This window comes from Archocentrus centrarchus, chromosome 7, assembly GCF_007364275.1.
Source record: "Archocentrus centrarchus isolate MPI-CPG fArcCen1 chromosome 7, fArcCen1, whole genome shotgun sequence".
In the NCBI taxonomy this organism is placed as follows: Eukaryota; Metazoa; Chordata; class Actinopteri; order Cichliformes; family Cichlidae; genus Archocentrus; species Archocentrus centrarchus.
Window position 1 is genome coordinate 8,598,720 of NC_044352.1, and position 18,123 is coordinate 8,616,842.

Sequence of the window (18,123 nt, forward strand, 5' to 3'; positions counted from 1 at the left end):
CACATGGGGTGATACATGACAATGTTTTTGGTAACAAAGTTTGTTGTGCACATAATTTTGAGAATGGATCAAAATGGACGCAAATGTTGTAAAATAAAAAATGTGCCAAAAGTAAGGTTTTCCCACAACTTCTCTATACTTTGTACTGAGGGTTGATGTGTGGTACACCAGATAAACTGGGGAAAATACCTAACCTACATTATCTTTTATCTTCAATACAAAGGCATTCAAATCTGAGAAGGAATTATAAAAACAGACAGTGGCTCGATTGCAGTAAGTCCAGTTAGAGTGAGAAAAGCAAACACTGCCTTTGGCAAAGCTGCCTATCCACTTTGCCAAGAACTGCTTCTGTGCCTTAAAACAGCATAATAAGGGAAATAAGGCTCATTTAGAACCTAATCTTATTTGTCTCTAGAAGGCTTCATTCCAGAGGTAGATATTGTGATCCATTCAGTAGCAGCAGAAGCTCTATGGAGGAAATTGGAGGGGAAAAATATCACTTGGCAAATTCCATTTTTTCTTTTATCTTTCTTTAGTATTTAGAAGGTGTGACAGATACAAGAAACACTAGGAGAAAAAAAAAAAAAAACTACACACAGAGACACTTACAATTTGCAGTACCACACAAGTGCCGATGCACATAAAGGCGATTGAAGTCATTCTCTGGAGAGCAGTGACACTGTGGCTGGAGCATTCAGCTGCTGTTCCTATAAATAAATGTATTCTGTGCAGGGTGTGTGATCTGGCTTTCTAGCCAAGAGAAGCAGTCTGGATAATTATTACCATGGCATTTCACAGCCTTGTTCCATTAGCTGTTATTTTTGGGCCATACCGTTTGAAGTTTCTCTTTGTTTTATCTGCCTCTCACTAAACACCGCAGGGCTACTGGGACAGGCAAGGCAGCTGAGCAGCTTAACTGTAGGTCTTTTAAGAGATGCTGACTGTCTCAGTGGCTGACTACACTGCCTCCCTCGTTAGCTGGCTTGCTCTGTTACCCACTGAGAGGATGGATGATTTCTTTTTTTTTTTTTCCTCTCTCCTTCTGCTGAGGACCTCTTGTCTTTCCCTGTTTTACTTTCACCATGTTTGTGTTGCTTCACTCTGAGGTGTCAGAGAGATCCTTGATTACAGCAATCAGAGCAATCAATGTCTTTTGTTCAATGCAGAATTCCCTGAGTAACCTCTCTTACAATAATTAGCTCTCATCGTCCTCAGACACACATATACAGATAAACACTCAAAAATTGCTTGTGCAAAAAAATTGTCACATACACAAAAACACAGACCCAGTAAGCCATTACAGAAAATAAGCTTGTTTCTGAGAGTTAAGATTTTGCTCCTTTCATTTGCTGCCTTCGCTTATGACAATGGTGTCTGGGGGGTTTTGCGGCTTGACAGTCACCAGTCTAATTGGTGGAAGATTTTAGCAAAGGTAATTTCATTGTTTTCACTGCCTTTTCTATCTGTCCTGGTGCCCACTTCAAGAAGCTGTGTTGTCATGGTGATAGCAGTCTACCCCAGTGGAATTTGTGAATTTGTGAGTGTTTTGTGGCTGGTCAGATGACCCTGCCGTTGATGGGGGTGGGGGTGGGGGGGAATCTGCTAAAATGAAATAAACTGTTATTTGCAAAGTGGACAACAGGGGCAAAGTGTGCTGAGGGATGGCTCGAGGGTGAGATATCGCGGTACAGGGTGAGTCACCGCCAGAGCCACCTGCACGTTAAAAATGTTTTTTTTTAATGCTTAACCAGTGAGATTAAAAGGTCATCTCAGCCAAAATATAAGGAAAAAAGTGTGCTGTCAATTAATCTAAAAAGAGGTCTAGGGATGAGGTCTGCTCTAAAGATTTCTCCTCAAAGCTCAGCAGTTCTTGGTTTCTTGCAAATAAATTATTTAAAAATCTGTAATGCAGCTACTCTTGGCAGAAAGAGTCACATTTTAGTCAACATAAATTGTTGTTAACGGTATGAAAGTATGTCACATATCTTTATACATCTATAAGTAGATGTCTGACATCTCGTGCAATTTTAAACCAGAGAAAATTATTCTGAATAATTTGATAGACGTGAATAAAATGACCCATTAACAGTGCGAATAAACTGAGTGTGTGTGTTATTGTGTATAAATGTACAGCAATCACAGAACTTGGACAGGCAGATCCTTTCACTGTTGATCTTTGTGTGCTTTTACTGAATCCATGTGGAAAAACTGTACTGTACTCAACTGCACTCGGATAACTTTAACAACTACACAAACACCCACACAAACATGTCTTGGCACGCATATTGACTGCTCTGTAAAAAGTGAGCATATGTATGCTGAAACACCCACATAAAGCCCTTATGAACCTTCCCATCTAATGTTTATGCATCAACCAAACTCAAGACTAGATGAACAGCTATGTGGGATCATTTAAAAAGTTCTGCTTGTGTTGTGTGGGTTGGAAATACATAGATAGAAGCTAATTTTTCCATTGTCAAATTTGCAAGTAGTGGTTGAGTTTGCAGCTATGTTGTATGCTGTGTGTGTGTGCGCGTGTGTGTGTGCACTTACAGGTACGCTAGGCTCTGAAACTGCAAGGCTGTCTGGATACACAGTTGCCTTCACACACTGGTTGAGCGAAGCAGCAAAACGGTACGGCTCATCCGCACGTTCACATCGATTCCTCTGAGAGCATCTGAACAGAGAAGAGAAAGGACAGAGATAGAAACGAGTTACTGATAGTTTTCTTTTCGATGCTACCAGTGATATTATAGCACTGAAAAAATAAACTAAACACATTGGATACGATAGGAAGTAGAGGAAATGATAACTTACAATAAAAAAAAAAAAAGCAGGTGCTGCCAAAGTTGTAATAGAGAAGAAAAATACTGACAATGAAAATGAAACAGACAATATTGTTTCAATTATAATGCAACAATTAGGTCTGGATTATGAATGAGAAATTGTGACAAAGTTAAACCCCTTCCAAAAACAGAAGGAAGAGGAGGGAAATATGAGGATTGTCAAAGATGCTACCAGTAAACACTCTCTAGGGAAAAGAATACCAAACAATGCTGTAACAAGAATAAAATAAATATCCCACAGCAGTGCTGTAGGGAGAAAGTAACACTGTCACTGTTTTCCCAATACAAGAATAGCTGACTTTTGTGACAAGACACTACATGGGCATTTATGATTAACAGAAGTGCATATCATCCCACTTTCGATATTTCCCATGCTTGCTTGAGGACATCTGAACTGAACAGTAACAGCCTACAAAATCACACCAGACCCTTGGGGCTTCTTTGCTCACTTTTCCTTCTCTTCTGTGTTAGTCATCCAGATTTGTTTATTTTGTTATAATCAAGGCTATAAATGTGACATGCGCTACATTCTGGCTACAAGTTATGTTGCTGTTAACAGACTGTGTTTCACTCTTGTTTCAGTAAACAGATGGCATACTGAAATATAATTTTAAACACTTGCTGTCTTATTGGATTGGTTAAAAACACCAGTTACAAAATAGCCCATTCTCCTAAAGATATCTTGTGAAACTCACATCATTAATAACAGCTGGGATCTATTATGAAGTTGTAGTGAATGAGGCATCCAGAAAGCTATGCATTCCGAATAAACTGCAGAGACAAGTGGTGGCACAGGAGTGGAAGAACAACGCAGCTAGATTGCCTCCTTCAATCACTGCATAACTCCGGAGATGTAACTAGTACAAATTACAAGGCGTTCTCTCATAAGAGCTCTTAATGGTCAGACTGTGTATCAAGTACCACAAGAAACTGCCACATCCCTCATTAAAACTGTGCCGCCTCCTACCACTTATTAAAACTGTGTGGTCCCTCCATCCCATTATACCAAAGCCTTTCTATCCTTATCCAACCCAGTTATAGCGTCTGGCTAACTAGCTGACTGGTCACAGCAGTTCTAATTGGACTCTGAAGGGTCAGTCGCTGTCCATGGTGCTGATGTGCCACTACAAGCTCTGCTATTCTCTTCTGGCTGCTCTGTGTGTGTGTGTGTGTGTGTGTGTGTGTGTGTGTGTGTGTGTGTGTGTGTGTGTGTGTGTGTGTGTGTGTGTGTGTGTGTGTGTGTGTGTTTGGAGCCGTATCATGCTTCTTAACCACATACTCTCACATATACTGACTCTAAGCTACATCTTCATCCACAGCCTCTGTGTGCAATTATGTTGTCAGTAGTTCACACTACCAGGCACAAGCACACGAAGATTTACACACACGCACATACAATCACTAATATTCTGAGTACTCCCTGGGGATTTTAGAGGGTGGAAAAATGTGGAATTAGTATAGTAGTGAAAATCTCCCTCTGGGAAAGGAGGGTCACTGCAGCACTTTTTTTTTTTTTTTTTAAATGATGATTACCTGCTTTTCCCCTTCACTACTTTGGTAACTATACTTTAACATTTAATGGTTTTGGGGTTTTTTTTGGTTACCCTATAACATTTCATTTTACACATTTGACCGATCTAGTGATTCATTTGCTTCAGTCTTTTTCTCCTTCTACCATCTGTCCAAGACTCACCTTTTTGTCTTATTCTATCCCAAGTTGAAATTAGTACACCTTTCCAAGGCAAGGTGTTACTCTGCCTGCAATTTGGTGATTCTTTTACATTCACAATGGGAGGAGAAAATGATACTTAATGTGCTTTCAGGTGTGGGCTGCGGCACAATGTTTTATGCATGTCTCCAAGCTGTATGGGTACAGATGCAAAAACCTGGGCAGTCATTAACTGACAAAAAGCTCTGCATTGATTTTCCTCAGTGTGAATTTTTTTTTTAAATAAAATTCATTTCAGTGGGGTGAAGTAAGATGAGAGCGCAGCAAGGGGGTGAGGCAGCGGGGGTGGAAGGCGTGCAGGATGGCTGCTGTTGCCATGGTTTCAGGGGATAGCCATTATCTCTGTGTAGTTAGAAGATGACCCCTTGCCTCTCTCATTAGCTGAAGTACATGCCACTGAGTGTTGACTACAATCCTGCCTTCCTCATATTCCCCCTTCTGACCTCCTCCCTTGTAGACCTCCCTTTTCCTCCTGTCACTCAGTAGTTTTACTCGTGCTTAGTATCCCATCACTTCATACACAAGTGTTCTCCAGTGCATACCTTCATGCACATGGACATTACAAATATGTGTACTTCTTTCAGTCAATTTCCTATGATAAGCAGCTGAAAACGATTTTCCCTCCAGCCAGAGCCAGAGGCATTAGATGTGGGTTATTCACCACAAGCCCTGTCCATGGTGCTGAAGTAGCTGCATGCACCATCATTACCTCTCTCTGGTATCTACAACTCCACTGCAGAATACAAAAGCAGTTGTGAGTGGCAGTCCCATTTCATGTAGCAATTGGAGGCAAGTTGCTAATATATACACATGTATAAATATGCACCCGCCTAAAAACAGATTGTACAAACTTTATCAGTTTGTTTGGGCTACACTGTTGTTCAGGGTGCAAATCTGACACAGTATATACAGTCTAATTCACCTTTATCCATCTATATCTAATACACAGTGTAATTTGTAGTGTTGTCTGTGGAAGCAATTTCTAAAGTTAGTATGGGTAAGGATCGCAGAGGGCAGAAATTGGGGTTCATTTGACCAATGCCATCTTATTCTATTGCCTTAGACAGGAAATTACACTGTCATCTCTTCTCCACCAAGCCTTGATAGACACACAGACGTACAAGTAGTACGGAACATCATTGCTGCATACAAACTAAAATAGACACATAAGTGAGCATGGCCACGTAGAAACTTGTTCACTCAAGCCCTCTGGAAATTACATTATGCATAATAGCATATAGTCCCTTGCACTTAATCCTTCACACATTTAATAGACAGTATAGCATAATAATATAAACACATATACACACGCACTAGCCTTGACAGCAGAGGAGAGCCAGGCCACAGGGAAAGATTGCTGTTCTTTTATCCCTCCTCCCCTTCCCTTACAACATCTTCAGTGTGAAGACCTGTCTGATTGTAGCTCTTGCTGTGAGTACCGTGTTTAAAAACAGGAGGAGAGAACAGAGGGGGAGCCATTTTAAAAATCACCTTCCCCTTCCACCTTCCCTCATGAGAGCCAGACCACATAATGCTGCAGAATTTAAAAGCACAACAGATATGCTTTGGTGGCAGGGCAGGGGGATTGGGGAAAGAACTATAGCAGGAAGCTGTAAAGGATGTACAGAGAGACTTAACTAGATGTATATTGAATATTTGATTAGCTCAACAAAGCTTTACTAGCTTTCAGTGGCATCCCATTATGCTAGAGAATTGCCTGCAGGATTTGACTTGGCTAAATGGGAGCCTAGACTGGGGACTGTACAGTTCCTCAAAAAAAAAAAAAAAAAAGTTAATGTAAATGTGTACATGACTGCACTGGGTCTTTGGCTTCCCAACATGAAAAGCAGAATCACTAGATGAGTAGGGATATGCCAAGCTTTGCTGTACTGTGCAGGCCTGCCCTCCTTCTCAAGCACACATGCACAGACACACACCCTTCTTTTAGTGTTTATCCTCACTCTAAGTTATTCAGACTATTTTTTTCTTACCGCTGCATCTTTAAAGGATGAGAATACATTTTGGCCTCAAGAAGCACTAAAGGAAGTGAAGAAGGAAACAGTAAACTCCTCAAGTTGATCTGTGGGCTTTGAAACCCAGAGTTCATGTCAAAAGGTCAAACCAGCCACTCATAGCCGGTCTCCTGTGGTGACTGATAATGTCATGGCAGGGCAATGCCCAAAGGACACAGAGCACAACAAGACCACATCCCATTCACTGCATCTTGAAGACCTTGAAACTACTGTAGTGTAAACTCAGTCAGTTTATATAAACACAAATAGTAAAGCACTTATGGTCACATGAGCACACATTAATGCAAAGCCAGAGTGTCCCAGAGAATTTAGGTGAGGCTTAGAGAGAAGTGAATAAAAAAACTGATATAAAAGAGACCATTGCTCAGTGCACCAAGCTATAGCTTTCCTTGTGTGGGCTGAGCAGAGAGAAAAAGAGAGAAAGAAAAGGGAAAAAGTCAGTGGAAGCAGTGCAGGGATGGAAGCATCTCAAAAGGAAAATCAATGAGCAAGCAAGAGATACACACTAGGTTTTTAGGATCATTAACTGTATAATATATTGCCTGCCCACACATACTGTACATACTCAGTACAGTATTTCTACATGTTGCCAACCTGTACAGGCTCTAGTTGTTAGGAATCTATGAAAATATTGATAGATCTGCATGTTTGTGATCGATATCTCATTAGACACAATTGGGAAGATGGATGCAGCTTCCCACTGACTGCTAGCTGAGGCTGTGGCTGATGAGTTGGCCATTACACACACAAGCTGACATTCACAATGGACTGAAGCAGCCATTTTCATTGCTAGTCTAATTGGTGTTGCCACTGTTAAATTAGAGGAAATTTTATGGTCGTTGGTTGACACAATTTGCAGGGAAGCAATAAACATGCCACATAAACTAGAAAACAAGTTAACAAGTTTTAAGAAGGAAGTAAAAACTCCAGTTTTGTGTGTGTGTGTGTGTGTGTGTGGGGGGGGGGGGGGGGGGGTGTCAATGATGATTTTGCAAACACGTGCATGCATGCAACCACAATGGCTACTCTCTGCCTTAATGACTTTTATTTCACTATATGCTGACCAGCCACAATTTTAACACTGTTACCCTTGTTACACTGCAGTGCCCAGCTGGAAAGCCTTGGGTCCTGATATTTGTGTGGATGTTACCTATTGTTGCAGGCCAGTCACAACCCCCTGAGGCAACAACATTCTCAGGGAAGACGATATGGACTACCACATCAAGAAAACACCTCACGAATACAAAATGGATCCCAGGGTACTGACACGGCCACCAGGCTTTCAGTGTTCCAAACTGAATGAGGAAGAACAGGATGCATAGGAACGAGCCCAATCCACAGAGGTCCCATTCCCTGAACCACAGGACCCAGTGGATCTACTGCAAGACAGGACAACCTAGGTTTTCTAATGTCCATGGCCCCGCAAAACTGTTTTGGTAGTGATTTTACTGAAACAGATCTGAGCAGGTCAGCCACATACAGTCAGACAGCATAATACAACACAGTATCACAGTGTAATAGTGATATATTATTCTGCTCAGAGCAGCCCTGAAATGCTGAGTCACTCTCTGCTGGAGTCTACTATACTAATACCCTTAAGCTGTCATTCTCACAACAAACTAGCAGTGATTTTGACACACTGAACAGAATTTCTTATGCATATAACGTGTAATTGCAACCAATCATTGATTACAATATCAGTTAAACTGCAAACTGTATTATTTAAAATGATATTGCTAAAATGTTAACCTGGACTACAGCACTCTTCAGTGGTCAGAACTCAAACTTGTTACGAATCCTGACAATTCTCAACAAACCCACTCGGCCTCTCCCGGAATGTTGGAGCGAATTGAGAGGACAGAAAGAGAACAAAGTGATGTGGGACATTTTGAGATGGAAAAGCCTCTTTTGGGCATGACTAGAGAGCTTACAGCAACGACATGCAGGCTGGGTTGGGGCATCACAATAAACCATGTTTTTGGATTGTGGTCAGACGAAGGCTGAACCACCCATTCACATGACAGTGACTGAAGAGCGCTCGAGATGATGAGCTCCCTTTGAGCATCAATCAAAATGCTGCTCCGTTTTTTTCGGCTGATGAGTGTACAGCATCAAACACTCTCTCCCTCTCTCATTCTTCCCTGCTCATTCTTATCCTCACTCTTTTCTTTCCCTTTTTTGGTCTTCGTGCATTCAGCGGATGCCTAGCAGCTGCTGGTAATTAAAGGACTTTAGAGTCTCACACCACATTGAATCAGAGGAAGAAGAAAGAGAGTAGAAAGACAGGGAAGACAGAGACGCCACTTCTGGTCATCTCAGTGCCTCACTCTCCCTCTGCAACATTCTCTCCTCCTCATCATTGCTAACCAAACTAATGTCTCTCCATGTTCCTAATTAGCCACCTTAGAATGCTGCACTTCAATGAGCATTCACACGCAAACATAAAGAAAAGAGTAGTGGGATGCAGGGCAGGAGTTGGAGAAGAAAAGAGGATGGATATCGTGGATGACAGCTGTAGAAGGAAGGAGGAGGGTGATCAAAGCAAAGGGTGTTTATGTGTGGCAAGCCAACCATCTTTGGAGTGTGTAAGGGCGGATTCCAGAGGGGAGAGCGTCTAAATGGGAGACAGTAGTGAGCCACACTGGGCTGAGGAGTTCAGTAGATTGTATTAGTTTAGAGTCTAGCTCTGTTATTAAGGTAGAGGAAGATGCAAACATGGGAAAGGGGGGGGGAAGATAATTTCATAAAATCAACAATGGCTTAGGCATGGATGACAGAGAATTGGAGAAATTGAGGGAAAAAGGGGGATGATGGATGAGGTAGTGATCACAGCTGAGGAGAGAAAAATGGCTGGCCAGAAATTTCATTGAGGGGATGGGGGGGCTTCACCAGAAGGGTGCAGCTGCTTTTCTTTAGCGCTATTTCACAAATATATTCTTTAATTGTTGGTTATATGGCATATTCATGTTACCGTGCTAACTACGCTAAAGCCACAAACTGGTTCATAGATAATTGTTATTCTTTTTAAAGAAACATAACTGATGCTGTGCCATTATTTATGGTTCCTTTAAAATCCTGCACAAATTTCCTGGCTTTCAGTTATTAAGTGGGCATTTCCATGGACAAGTCTAAGAGGACCTGACAAGATTACATCATCAACTCAAGCAACTCATAAGCCATTGCATTTCATTGCAGCTACCAACATAAGATGACATTTCCACCTTTTGTGAGGTTTTCCTTTCTGATGACGTGTTTATATTAGCTGCTGTGTTGGTAGAAGCGTATAATTGTGAGTGGTGGCAGCATGACTGCTTTGTGCACAAGATAAGAAGCTGAATCAGACGATAATATGTCAAGACATATTAAAAAAAAAATCTGTTTTCTTTAGCGTTTATTGCATCTTTTCTTTGTGTCAACTTTTCCACCTTTACCAAATGTATAAACTTCTTTTTTGATCAAGTGCCATTTTACCCCCTGACAATTCTGCTGTATTTGTTATGCACAAGTTAAAAATAAACATAAAAGCAGATACTTCAGATCATAACTGTTGCATAAATGGTAGCTCTTTCAATATATTGTGGGCAGAACCACATGGAGGCCCCAAAAAGCAGCAAAGAGAAGCACTAACTATTCTCTAAGTAACTTCTTTTCCCCTCTGCAGCAACATAGCCAGAGCTGACAGAGGTCCAGCCATACTCATTGCAGGGTCAGGCCAGAGAAAGGGGGATTAGGACCAGAGACAGGTGGCATGAGGGTTCGCTGTATTGAGAGGACAGATGGCCGATCTTACGTAAATCAGGGTGCTGACCTTTTCTCCCAACAGTACAGTACAGTGAGCCACATGAGTATTTGTGCATGTACATCAAAATCAACCCCATGTGCACAACACATGCATGTACCCAATCAAATGGAAGCGCTCACACATACGAGAAGCCATTTACACACCAAACAGCTGTTTCCTCCTCACAGCTGCCTTCCAAAAGCCATTCACCTTTAAGCACCAACACCTCTTACATGGTGTGGCCTCAGATTCCTATCAGCCTGAATGATTCCATCCCCTACCACACCTACACAAAAGCATATGATTAGCAGTCTAGCATGGAGGCTTATGTTGTGGTAAATGATCCCTGTGTAAAGGCATGCAGACTGCGGAGAATACAGAGCTTTCGTCAGCCCCTCCCACTTTTTGCAAGCACATGCTGAATTACCTTGTCGCTAGGCAATTATTTGTCCTGTCCCAGCTTTGGAGTGATGTAAATTACTTTAAGTGCACTTTGCAGGGGCTGCCATCATGATAATGATGATTGCAGCAGTGCTTTGACACACACACAAATATTCAGCTATACCTTTATAGAATGGGTCTGTATTTAGGGGGGCTGCAAATGGGGACATAGTGACTGAGAAAAAGCTTCAATAGAATGTGTGTACTTAAGAAACAAAACAGGAGATGGAGTCGGAGCAGAACCTCTTTCAGCTTTTTTGGTACTGTTCTGTCTGCCCTTTATACTGTTTCATCTAAATATTCCCATATCAGTTCCATTTACACGCACACATTTCTCAGTCCATTTTCCCATCCCATCTTTTTAAAGGCTAATTTGTTGCAGTAATTATTCGCCTCCAGCAGGTGTCACTCATGCCTTCTATGCCTACTCTTCACATGACATCCTAACATCTTTAAACTTTCTCATTGGTGTCTTTGGTCTGTTGTTTCCTGTCCTTTTACATTTCAATAAGACATTCATAATGTGAATTGTATCATTTCCTGCAAATATCAAGTCATGTCAGAATAAGGCAGCAATCACTATGGCAGCAATAAGAAGTTCTGAACCACCTCTGAGGCACAATTATCCATTTCCAGTCAGTGGCTGTCTCCTGTCCTTAAACAGTATCTCATCAGAGATAAACATTAGGAAAACAACCCGTCTGCCTTTGTGTGGGCAAACTGAAGGCCATTTTGAGAGATGTCTAACAAAATCTGCCTGAAGTGAAAAGAGACAAACATAAGAAGCCACTCTAAATCCTGAGCGGTGCACGGTAAACAGCTAGCAGACCGCTGCCCTCATGACCTGGATGCAGAGAAGTTGTAGAACATGGACAGATGGATGCAAACAGACATGATAGTGACTCAGAGATACTCACATATTATGAAGAACACACCAACCACAGTGCGGATCCCCGGAGCTCAGACACTCTCCACATGTCCCGTACTGCTCACATGACTCGATGGGAACTTGGGTAACCTGCAAATACATTAAAACGTCATTGGCACAGTGCAGCCTGAAAAAACATTACAACAAATGTACAACAGGAGCCTCTGGGTATGTGTGTGTCTGTGTGTGAGAGCAGCAGAGTCATGCTCAGTCCCACACACACACACACAGATGCCAATGAACCTCTTAATTAATGTGCAATATTTTGATCAAGTAAATCTATGTTATGAAATGTAATAATGTAATATGCACCATTACTGCCCACACCAATTATACAACATCACTGTTTGTTGTTGACCTGTTTGAAGAATGACGTGCCTCAAAATGTTTGGCTACACTGTGCCCCTGTACATTGATGTGTTAGATGCCAACTGCCCAAGCAACTGTTGCCTTTATCTTAAGCCATAAAAACTACTGAACAGCTGGGATCAGTTGGCCAACGAAATCTGTTTTTTTGCCATCAATGGGTTTTTGTCTGCACCAGGGCATCTGTCCACCTAGGTAGGGCCTGTGCAAACACTCCAACACATGGAGGAACAGTGACAGACGTTTTTCCTCCAGAGAGCGTTCAAAGTCCAACTTGATGACACAAGTGTAAAACGTGTCAGGAGCTAGAGCTAGGATGAAGTGTATTTAAAAAGTATAACAGAACTATATTGCAAAATCCCCCCCACCCCCACCCCCCCCAAAAAAAGGAAAAAACATTATTAAAACAAGTAGAGGCCTGCGGCATGACTGTTTAAGATTGAAAATAATCATTCTGGCTGTACTGTAAGTTGTTTTCAAAAAATATGACTGGGGAATAAAATTGGTGTTTCAGTAAAACATGCCCAAAGTGTCAGCAGCAATAGATATGATTAAGCACTTTCAGTGAAAAGCAAACACACCCTCATACCTCACTAACCCACGCAGGTTAAAAAAAAAAAAACACTAGAAAAACATGTCTTAGTGCTCATTGTGTGAACTTGATTTGATTGACATAGCTGAATATACAGAGTTGAGAATTTACATACATTATGTCAACAGAACACACTATAAAAGAACAAGCTTCTCACACACATTTGTTTGAATAGCCAAAGTACGTCTCAACTGAGTTGTTATTGTGTGCGCCACAAGCTGGGCCTATTTTCAGCTGCTACATAACACACACTCATCCCCAGGTAGGTTTCTATACATAAGAGTGTGAGTGTTTATGCATCCGAATCTAGCTGTCTGCCTGATGTGGTCCTGCTGTCTCCCTTCTGTTTGTCCAGCTCAGAGGTCTTCAGAGTCAGAGGTTTTTGTGTGCCTGTGTGTGGGTGTGTAAATGTGCATGTACTGACACATAAAGCCAAAATATCTCAACACTGCTCAGCAGATGAACAGTAGCATGAGAAAAGTGGGGGCTGAAACAGTGAATTTTAGAGTCTGACACAGATTCATTTCCAGTTTTATGTGTCTTTCAATCTCTTGGCAAGTGCCTTGTTGGATAATAAGTGCCAGCTCTGACAGTGTTTGCCCTGTTCAAATGCAAACCTCAGGATCACACCAATCCCTAATAAGTGACTCTGAAAAATGTGATGGATCGAATGAAGGGTGCAAATAGCACCTTTTAAGTGTTTTTTGACCCCGTACATATCACTCACAACTGGGTGATAATAAGTGCTGTTAGCACCATGGACTGGCACTAACTGTCAGTTAGAAATAACAGCTGGGTGTCCATCAAAAGATTTTCTTTATGGTATGCTATGTTGCAAATTTACAAAGAGCTGACAGTAAAATTTGAAACATGTTGTTATTGCATGGGTTCTGAAAAGTTATAGTGAGCAAACCTGCCAGATGATGCAAAAAACTATGAGCTATACTTGTTCCAGTCTATATATTTTTTTCTTTGTTTAGTCTTGCTGCTCAAAAGCTCATCATACTGCCTTCCTGGTCCTACAGAAAGACAGGCCCGGAGGACAAAGAAAGCAACTGACACGGTGGGAAGTTGACAGTTTGTGTGGCGGTTTCACCATGGACACTCCAGTTAGATTAACCCCCCTGTCAACTCAACAATCTCTATTTGTATTTTTGGGTGTGTGTGCGTGTGTGTGTGTGCGTGTGTCTGTGTGTGCGTCTTGCTTAGCTTCAGGACAAACAGGTGGCATGCTGTAATGAGCTGCAGACGAGGTCACATCAGCAGCAGAAGCTGCAACTGATGACAAACAAGCCCACCAGGAACAAGACTTGGCTCAGGAAGCAGCAACTCAGTCTGTGTGTGTGTGTGTGTATATCACAAAGCCTCTGAATCTCTCTTAACCAAAGAAAGTCGTTAGATCCTTCTCAAAACATGCATGAGGCTGCTGAAACTTTATAGTATTACTTTCACAGAGGCCCAGACCCATGAAAGGGTTACACTGTGGAGACAGCTGTCAGTGGGGGAAAGTCAGAATGGTGGGGGGGAGCACGGGGTGTCCCTTATGGAGCGATGTTTAAAGACTGACAGACACAGAAGGCTGTCAGCTGATACAGTACAGACTGAACAACAAAAAAAGGCCTGAGAATAATATGAAAAGAAGGGGAGTGAGGTAAAGAGAAAACAGAAAGATGAGACGTGAAAAAGCACACACACACACACAAAAAAAAGGGAGAGACTGCTCATGTGCACTGTAAATGTGTGTTGTAAATAAATATTGTGCATCTGTGTCTCTGCGAGGGTATTGATGTTTAGACCAGCATGGGCCAGTAGCACAGAGTGTAGGTGAGGGGTATGGGGTGTGGGAGGGTAGTGGGGGATCACAGCAGCTGTTGCCCAGCACACGCTACAGTCACTCAAAACAGCAGGGCTGCACAATGAAGCCCCTTCTCCAACTGTGAGTCTGAGCGAGTGTGTGCGTGTGTTTGAATGCACACACGCACAACGCCACAACGGATGTGCAGATTGTTGTTGTTGTGTTTTCAAAGAAGACAAAGACGCCCTGCGTGTGATCTGATAATGCCTTAAACTTTCTCTTCCTCTAAGTCCCCAACACACATTCATACCCACAGTGGACCTAAGGTAAACTGAACATTGTCAGTAAGATGCACTGTGTGCTACTCAAATGAATGCTAATAAAATTCCAGCTTAAGATGACCCTAGCAGGGGGTTATTCAACCAAAGCGGCTGCATACTGGAGCGACCTGGGTGACTGACAGTCACAGGCTAGGGTTAAAACAGCTTCTTCTCTTTCAAGGCCTCACGCTGAAAAGACTTCAGCTTTAATTATTACAGGCAAGCAGTCAGTAATGCAGAAGAGCTCTTTTGTTTGCTGAAAATTATAGCTAAGGATTTGGCTAGCATTATTAATGCCCACCCTTAACACCAGGTTATCCTTTATGCAAAAATACAACATTTTTATTAACCTATCAAACTATACAACTGCAGTGGACTGGAAAGAGTATTTTTTTTAATGTCATTTACCATCTATTTTGTGAAGTTTACTGGGCACCTCTTGCTGCCATCAGGGGCTACCAACATTGTAAATGTTTATTATGTAGCATTATAAAACATAAAATTCAGCTATTTTTGCTGCAGTTACTCAAGAAAAAAAAACAGCAAGGTGATAGTATTGTTGCACTGAGACAGAGGGAGGGATATTCAGTGAAAGAGGTGTTGCTTCCATGTTTAATGTTTAATTAAAAAAGGCCAAAAGATAAATAAAAAAAAAATTGCATTGCATGTGTTTTCCATTGCTGTTTGGCAATTTTAATTTCCTGTTCAGAGGAGTACAACAGGGGACAGAAACATTTGGCTGCGACACCCAAGGGAGGCTTACAGTGTTTGTTGATTAGAGAGCAGCAGAAGCAGGTTCATCTGTTCCAAAGTATCTGTAGCTAAGAATGAATGGTGGCTCCATTTCTGCCCCTGCTGTCCTGAGAACAAGTCATGTTCACTGTAATTCTGTGATGAGGGATACAGGAGCGGAGCTGGATGAGAAGATGGAAAAGAGTAAAAAAAAAAAAAAAAAAAGATAAAGGAGGACAGAGGAAAGTGGAAGTGGCCGATTGCCCTGTGTTCTGACGGGACCAAGTCTCTGCATTGCCAGATGTGCCTCACAAGGCTGAGCAAAAAAGAGAAAGCAAGAAAGAAAAAAATCCCACCGTCACCAGTAATGGAGAGGAAGCTATTTTGCAATTGTTACCAAGGTAACAGCCCTGGCTCTGACCTCAGCCCCCCCCCCCCCCACCCCCCCACCCCCACCCCACCCCCCCAAAAAAAGAAAGAAATCTACCACCAACACTAATCCCTCCAACCTTCGAAACCTTGAGCAGTGCGCGGTAAACAGCTGGCACCTCTGGGACTTCCTGCCACCTACACCTCCTTTTAAAGACGTAGACACACACACTGGCGGCTCCTCTACACCCTATCCATTTTTAATGAGAGTTAGCCAGGCTGCCACGTCACTGGAATGAGGCACATCGATCATGAACACAATACCCATTCCAGCAGAAAGAAAGAGGCAAAGCATGGGAGGGGTGTGTGTGTGTGTGTGAGAGAGAGAGACAGTTAGAGTCAGTCTAATGACTAAAGCACAAAAGCAGAGCTAATACTTGCAGCCAAAATAAATAAAAACCTATAAAAAATACAGGTTCATGAGTCTCTTACTCTCACTGTGACCCTGAAGCCACTTTTTCTTGTGTTCAGGTTACCTACAAGGACATCTCAGCCTTTTTGCCTGACAGGCCACCCTTTAATCTGCTTTAGTAATCCTACTGAGGCTCTTCCCTAGGACAGCAGTTATATCTTCTTGCCTCTGTCTCACTCTGTTCTCCTCCCACTGGTTTTCTTGTCCTCAACTCAAGAAAATCTGTACTCTCTAGGCAGAACCATTTCTTCCAGCTTATTGACATCCACCCACAGAGAATTGCATTCTTTCAAGTTTGCATATGAATCAAGGTGATCCTTCCCCTCTGACTTTAACTTGTTTCATAGAAGTTTTTAAGGGATAATTTACTTTTTCAATAGTCTTAGACTGAGGTCAGTCAGTGGCTCAGCCCAATCATCAACATCCATCCTAAGCGTGGCTGACCCTGATAAGGGAGGTGAGGGGTTCTGTTTAAGCATTATGGCTAGTCCAAGGATAACACAATGTAACACGATGGTTGTCTTTGCAAGGCAAGTGTTATTTTCTAACTCTTTTTATTGTGAAACAATAGAAAATGTCCATTATTTACCATCTTTACAGGAAGTTTTAAGAGAAAACCAGCTTGAAAAAAGGTTAAAACCTAAATAAAAACCATTAGTAACTGTTTTAGTTTATTTACATGTACAGAAAAAGAAAACCATAGTTTAAACCCAAAGACAAGACAAAAAGTGGAAATTTGCTACCCGGTGTAATCAGGCGTCAACACCCTCACCAATTACACCCAGCCTGATTAAGGACAAAACGAGAGCATGCCCTTGGATGCTGCGGGTGTGCAACAGCTGATCCTTTGGTGGCCTTGGAGTTGCGTTGTGCAAAGATACCACAACAGCTGGGAGCTCTGATGACAGCTTAAAGACTACATTCCAAGAGCAGATGTGTTAAAACAATTAATTATAGCTACAGCTACATATGGATATAATGGCAGCACATAATAATCTTCATGTACATTAAAAACAAACAAACAAAGACAAAACAAAAAAAAAAAAACTACTGTATCCCCTGGAGACATACTGCAGCTATCTGCTGTTCTGTGCTGAAAGCTTTTCGAAGGCTTGTTTTTGGTGTTATCGTTACAAATGTTGGGGGCGCCCTGACAAGTCATTTGAGAGAAACACATTTTGTGTGGGAATTCAGAATATTGATTTTCTTCCACTGGATAACACTTATTAAAGAGTTACGGGACTAATGCAAGGCAGGTTATGGATTCATGGAAGCAGGTAGAATGCAGTGGAAGATGTGGGGCCTAATTTTGTTAGTGTTCCTCTGAAGGTCAGACCTTTTTATCCTGGATGGGTTTCAACTGGTTTTGAAGTAAAGGCAGTAACATTCAGAATAGATATTACTCATTGATTTTAAAAAGCTAAACACAGCAGAAAAGACTCAAACAAAATGAAATGATACAGCTCGCCTCATCTACAAGCAGCCATCTTCCATACTCCACAAATGATTAGGTGTGAAAGTGGGAGCTTTTAACCTTTTTTGTCACAGCCAGGTCTCTCAGTGCATCCACTTCCTTATTTATATCTGTGTATTCACCTACTCAGAGAGAAAACACTTACACATGCACTCACTGCATTTTTACAATTGGATTTTGCCTTTGCTCACAGATTTGACTGAACTGAAAACTCAGGATACTGTAGCACAGTAAAATGAAATGAT

At 41.8% G+C, this 18,123-nt stretch overlaps 1 protein-coding gene across 1 annotated transcript in view; it reads right to left on the bottom strand.

Moving 5' to 3' along the window:
* The window catches only part of plxna2 (plexin A2), a 162,068-nt gene that overhangs the window by 59,686 nt on the left and 84,259 nt on the right, over positions 1–18,123 (bottom strand). The window contains exons 5-6 of the mRNA XM_030733005.1: positions 11,748–11,848; positions 2,554–2,677 (exon numbers count right to left, since the gene is read on the bottom strand). Of these exons, the coding sequence (XP_030588865.1) occupies positions 2,554–2,677; positions 11,748–11,848 (225 nt within the window). The remainder of the gene's footprint in view (positions 1–2,553; positions 2,678–11,747; positions 11,849–18,123) is intronic.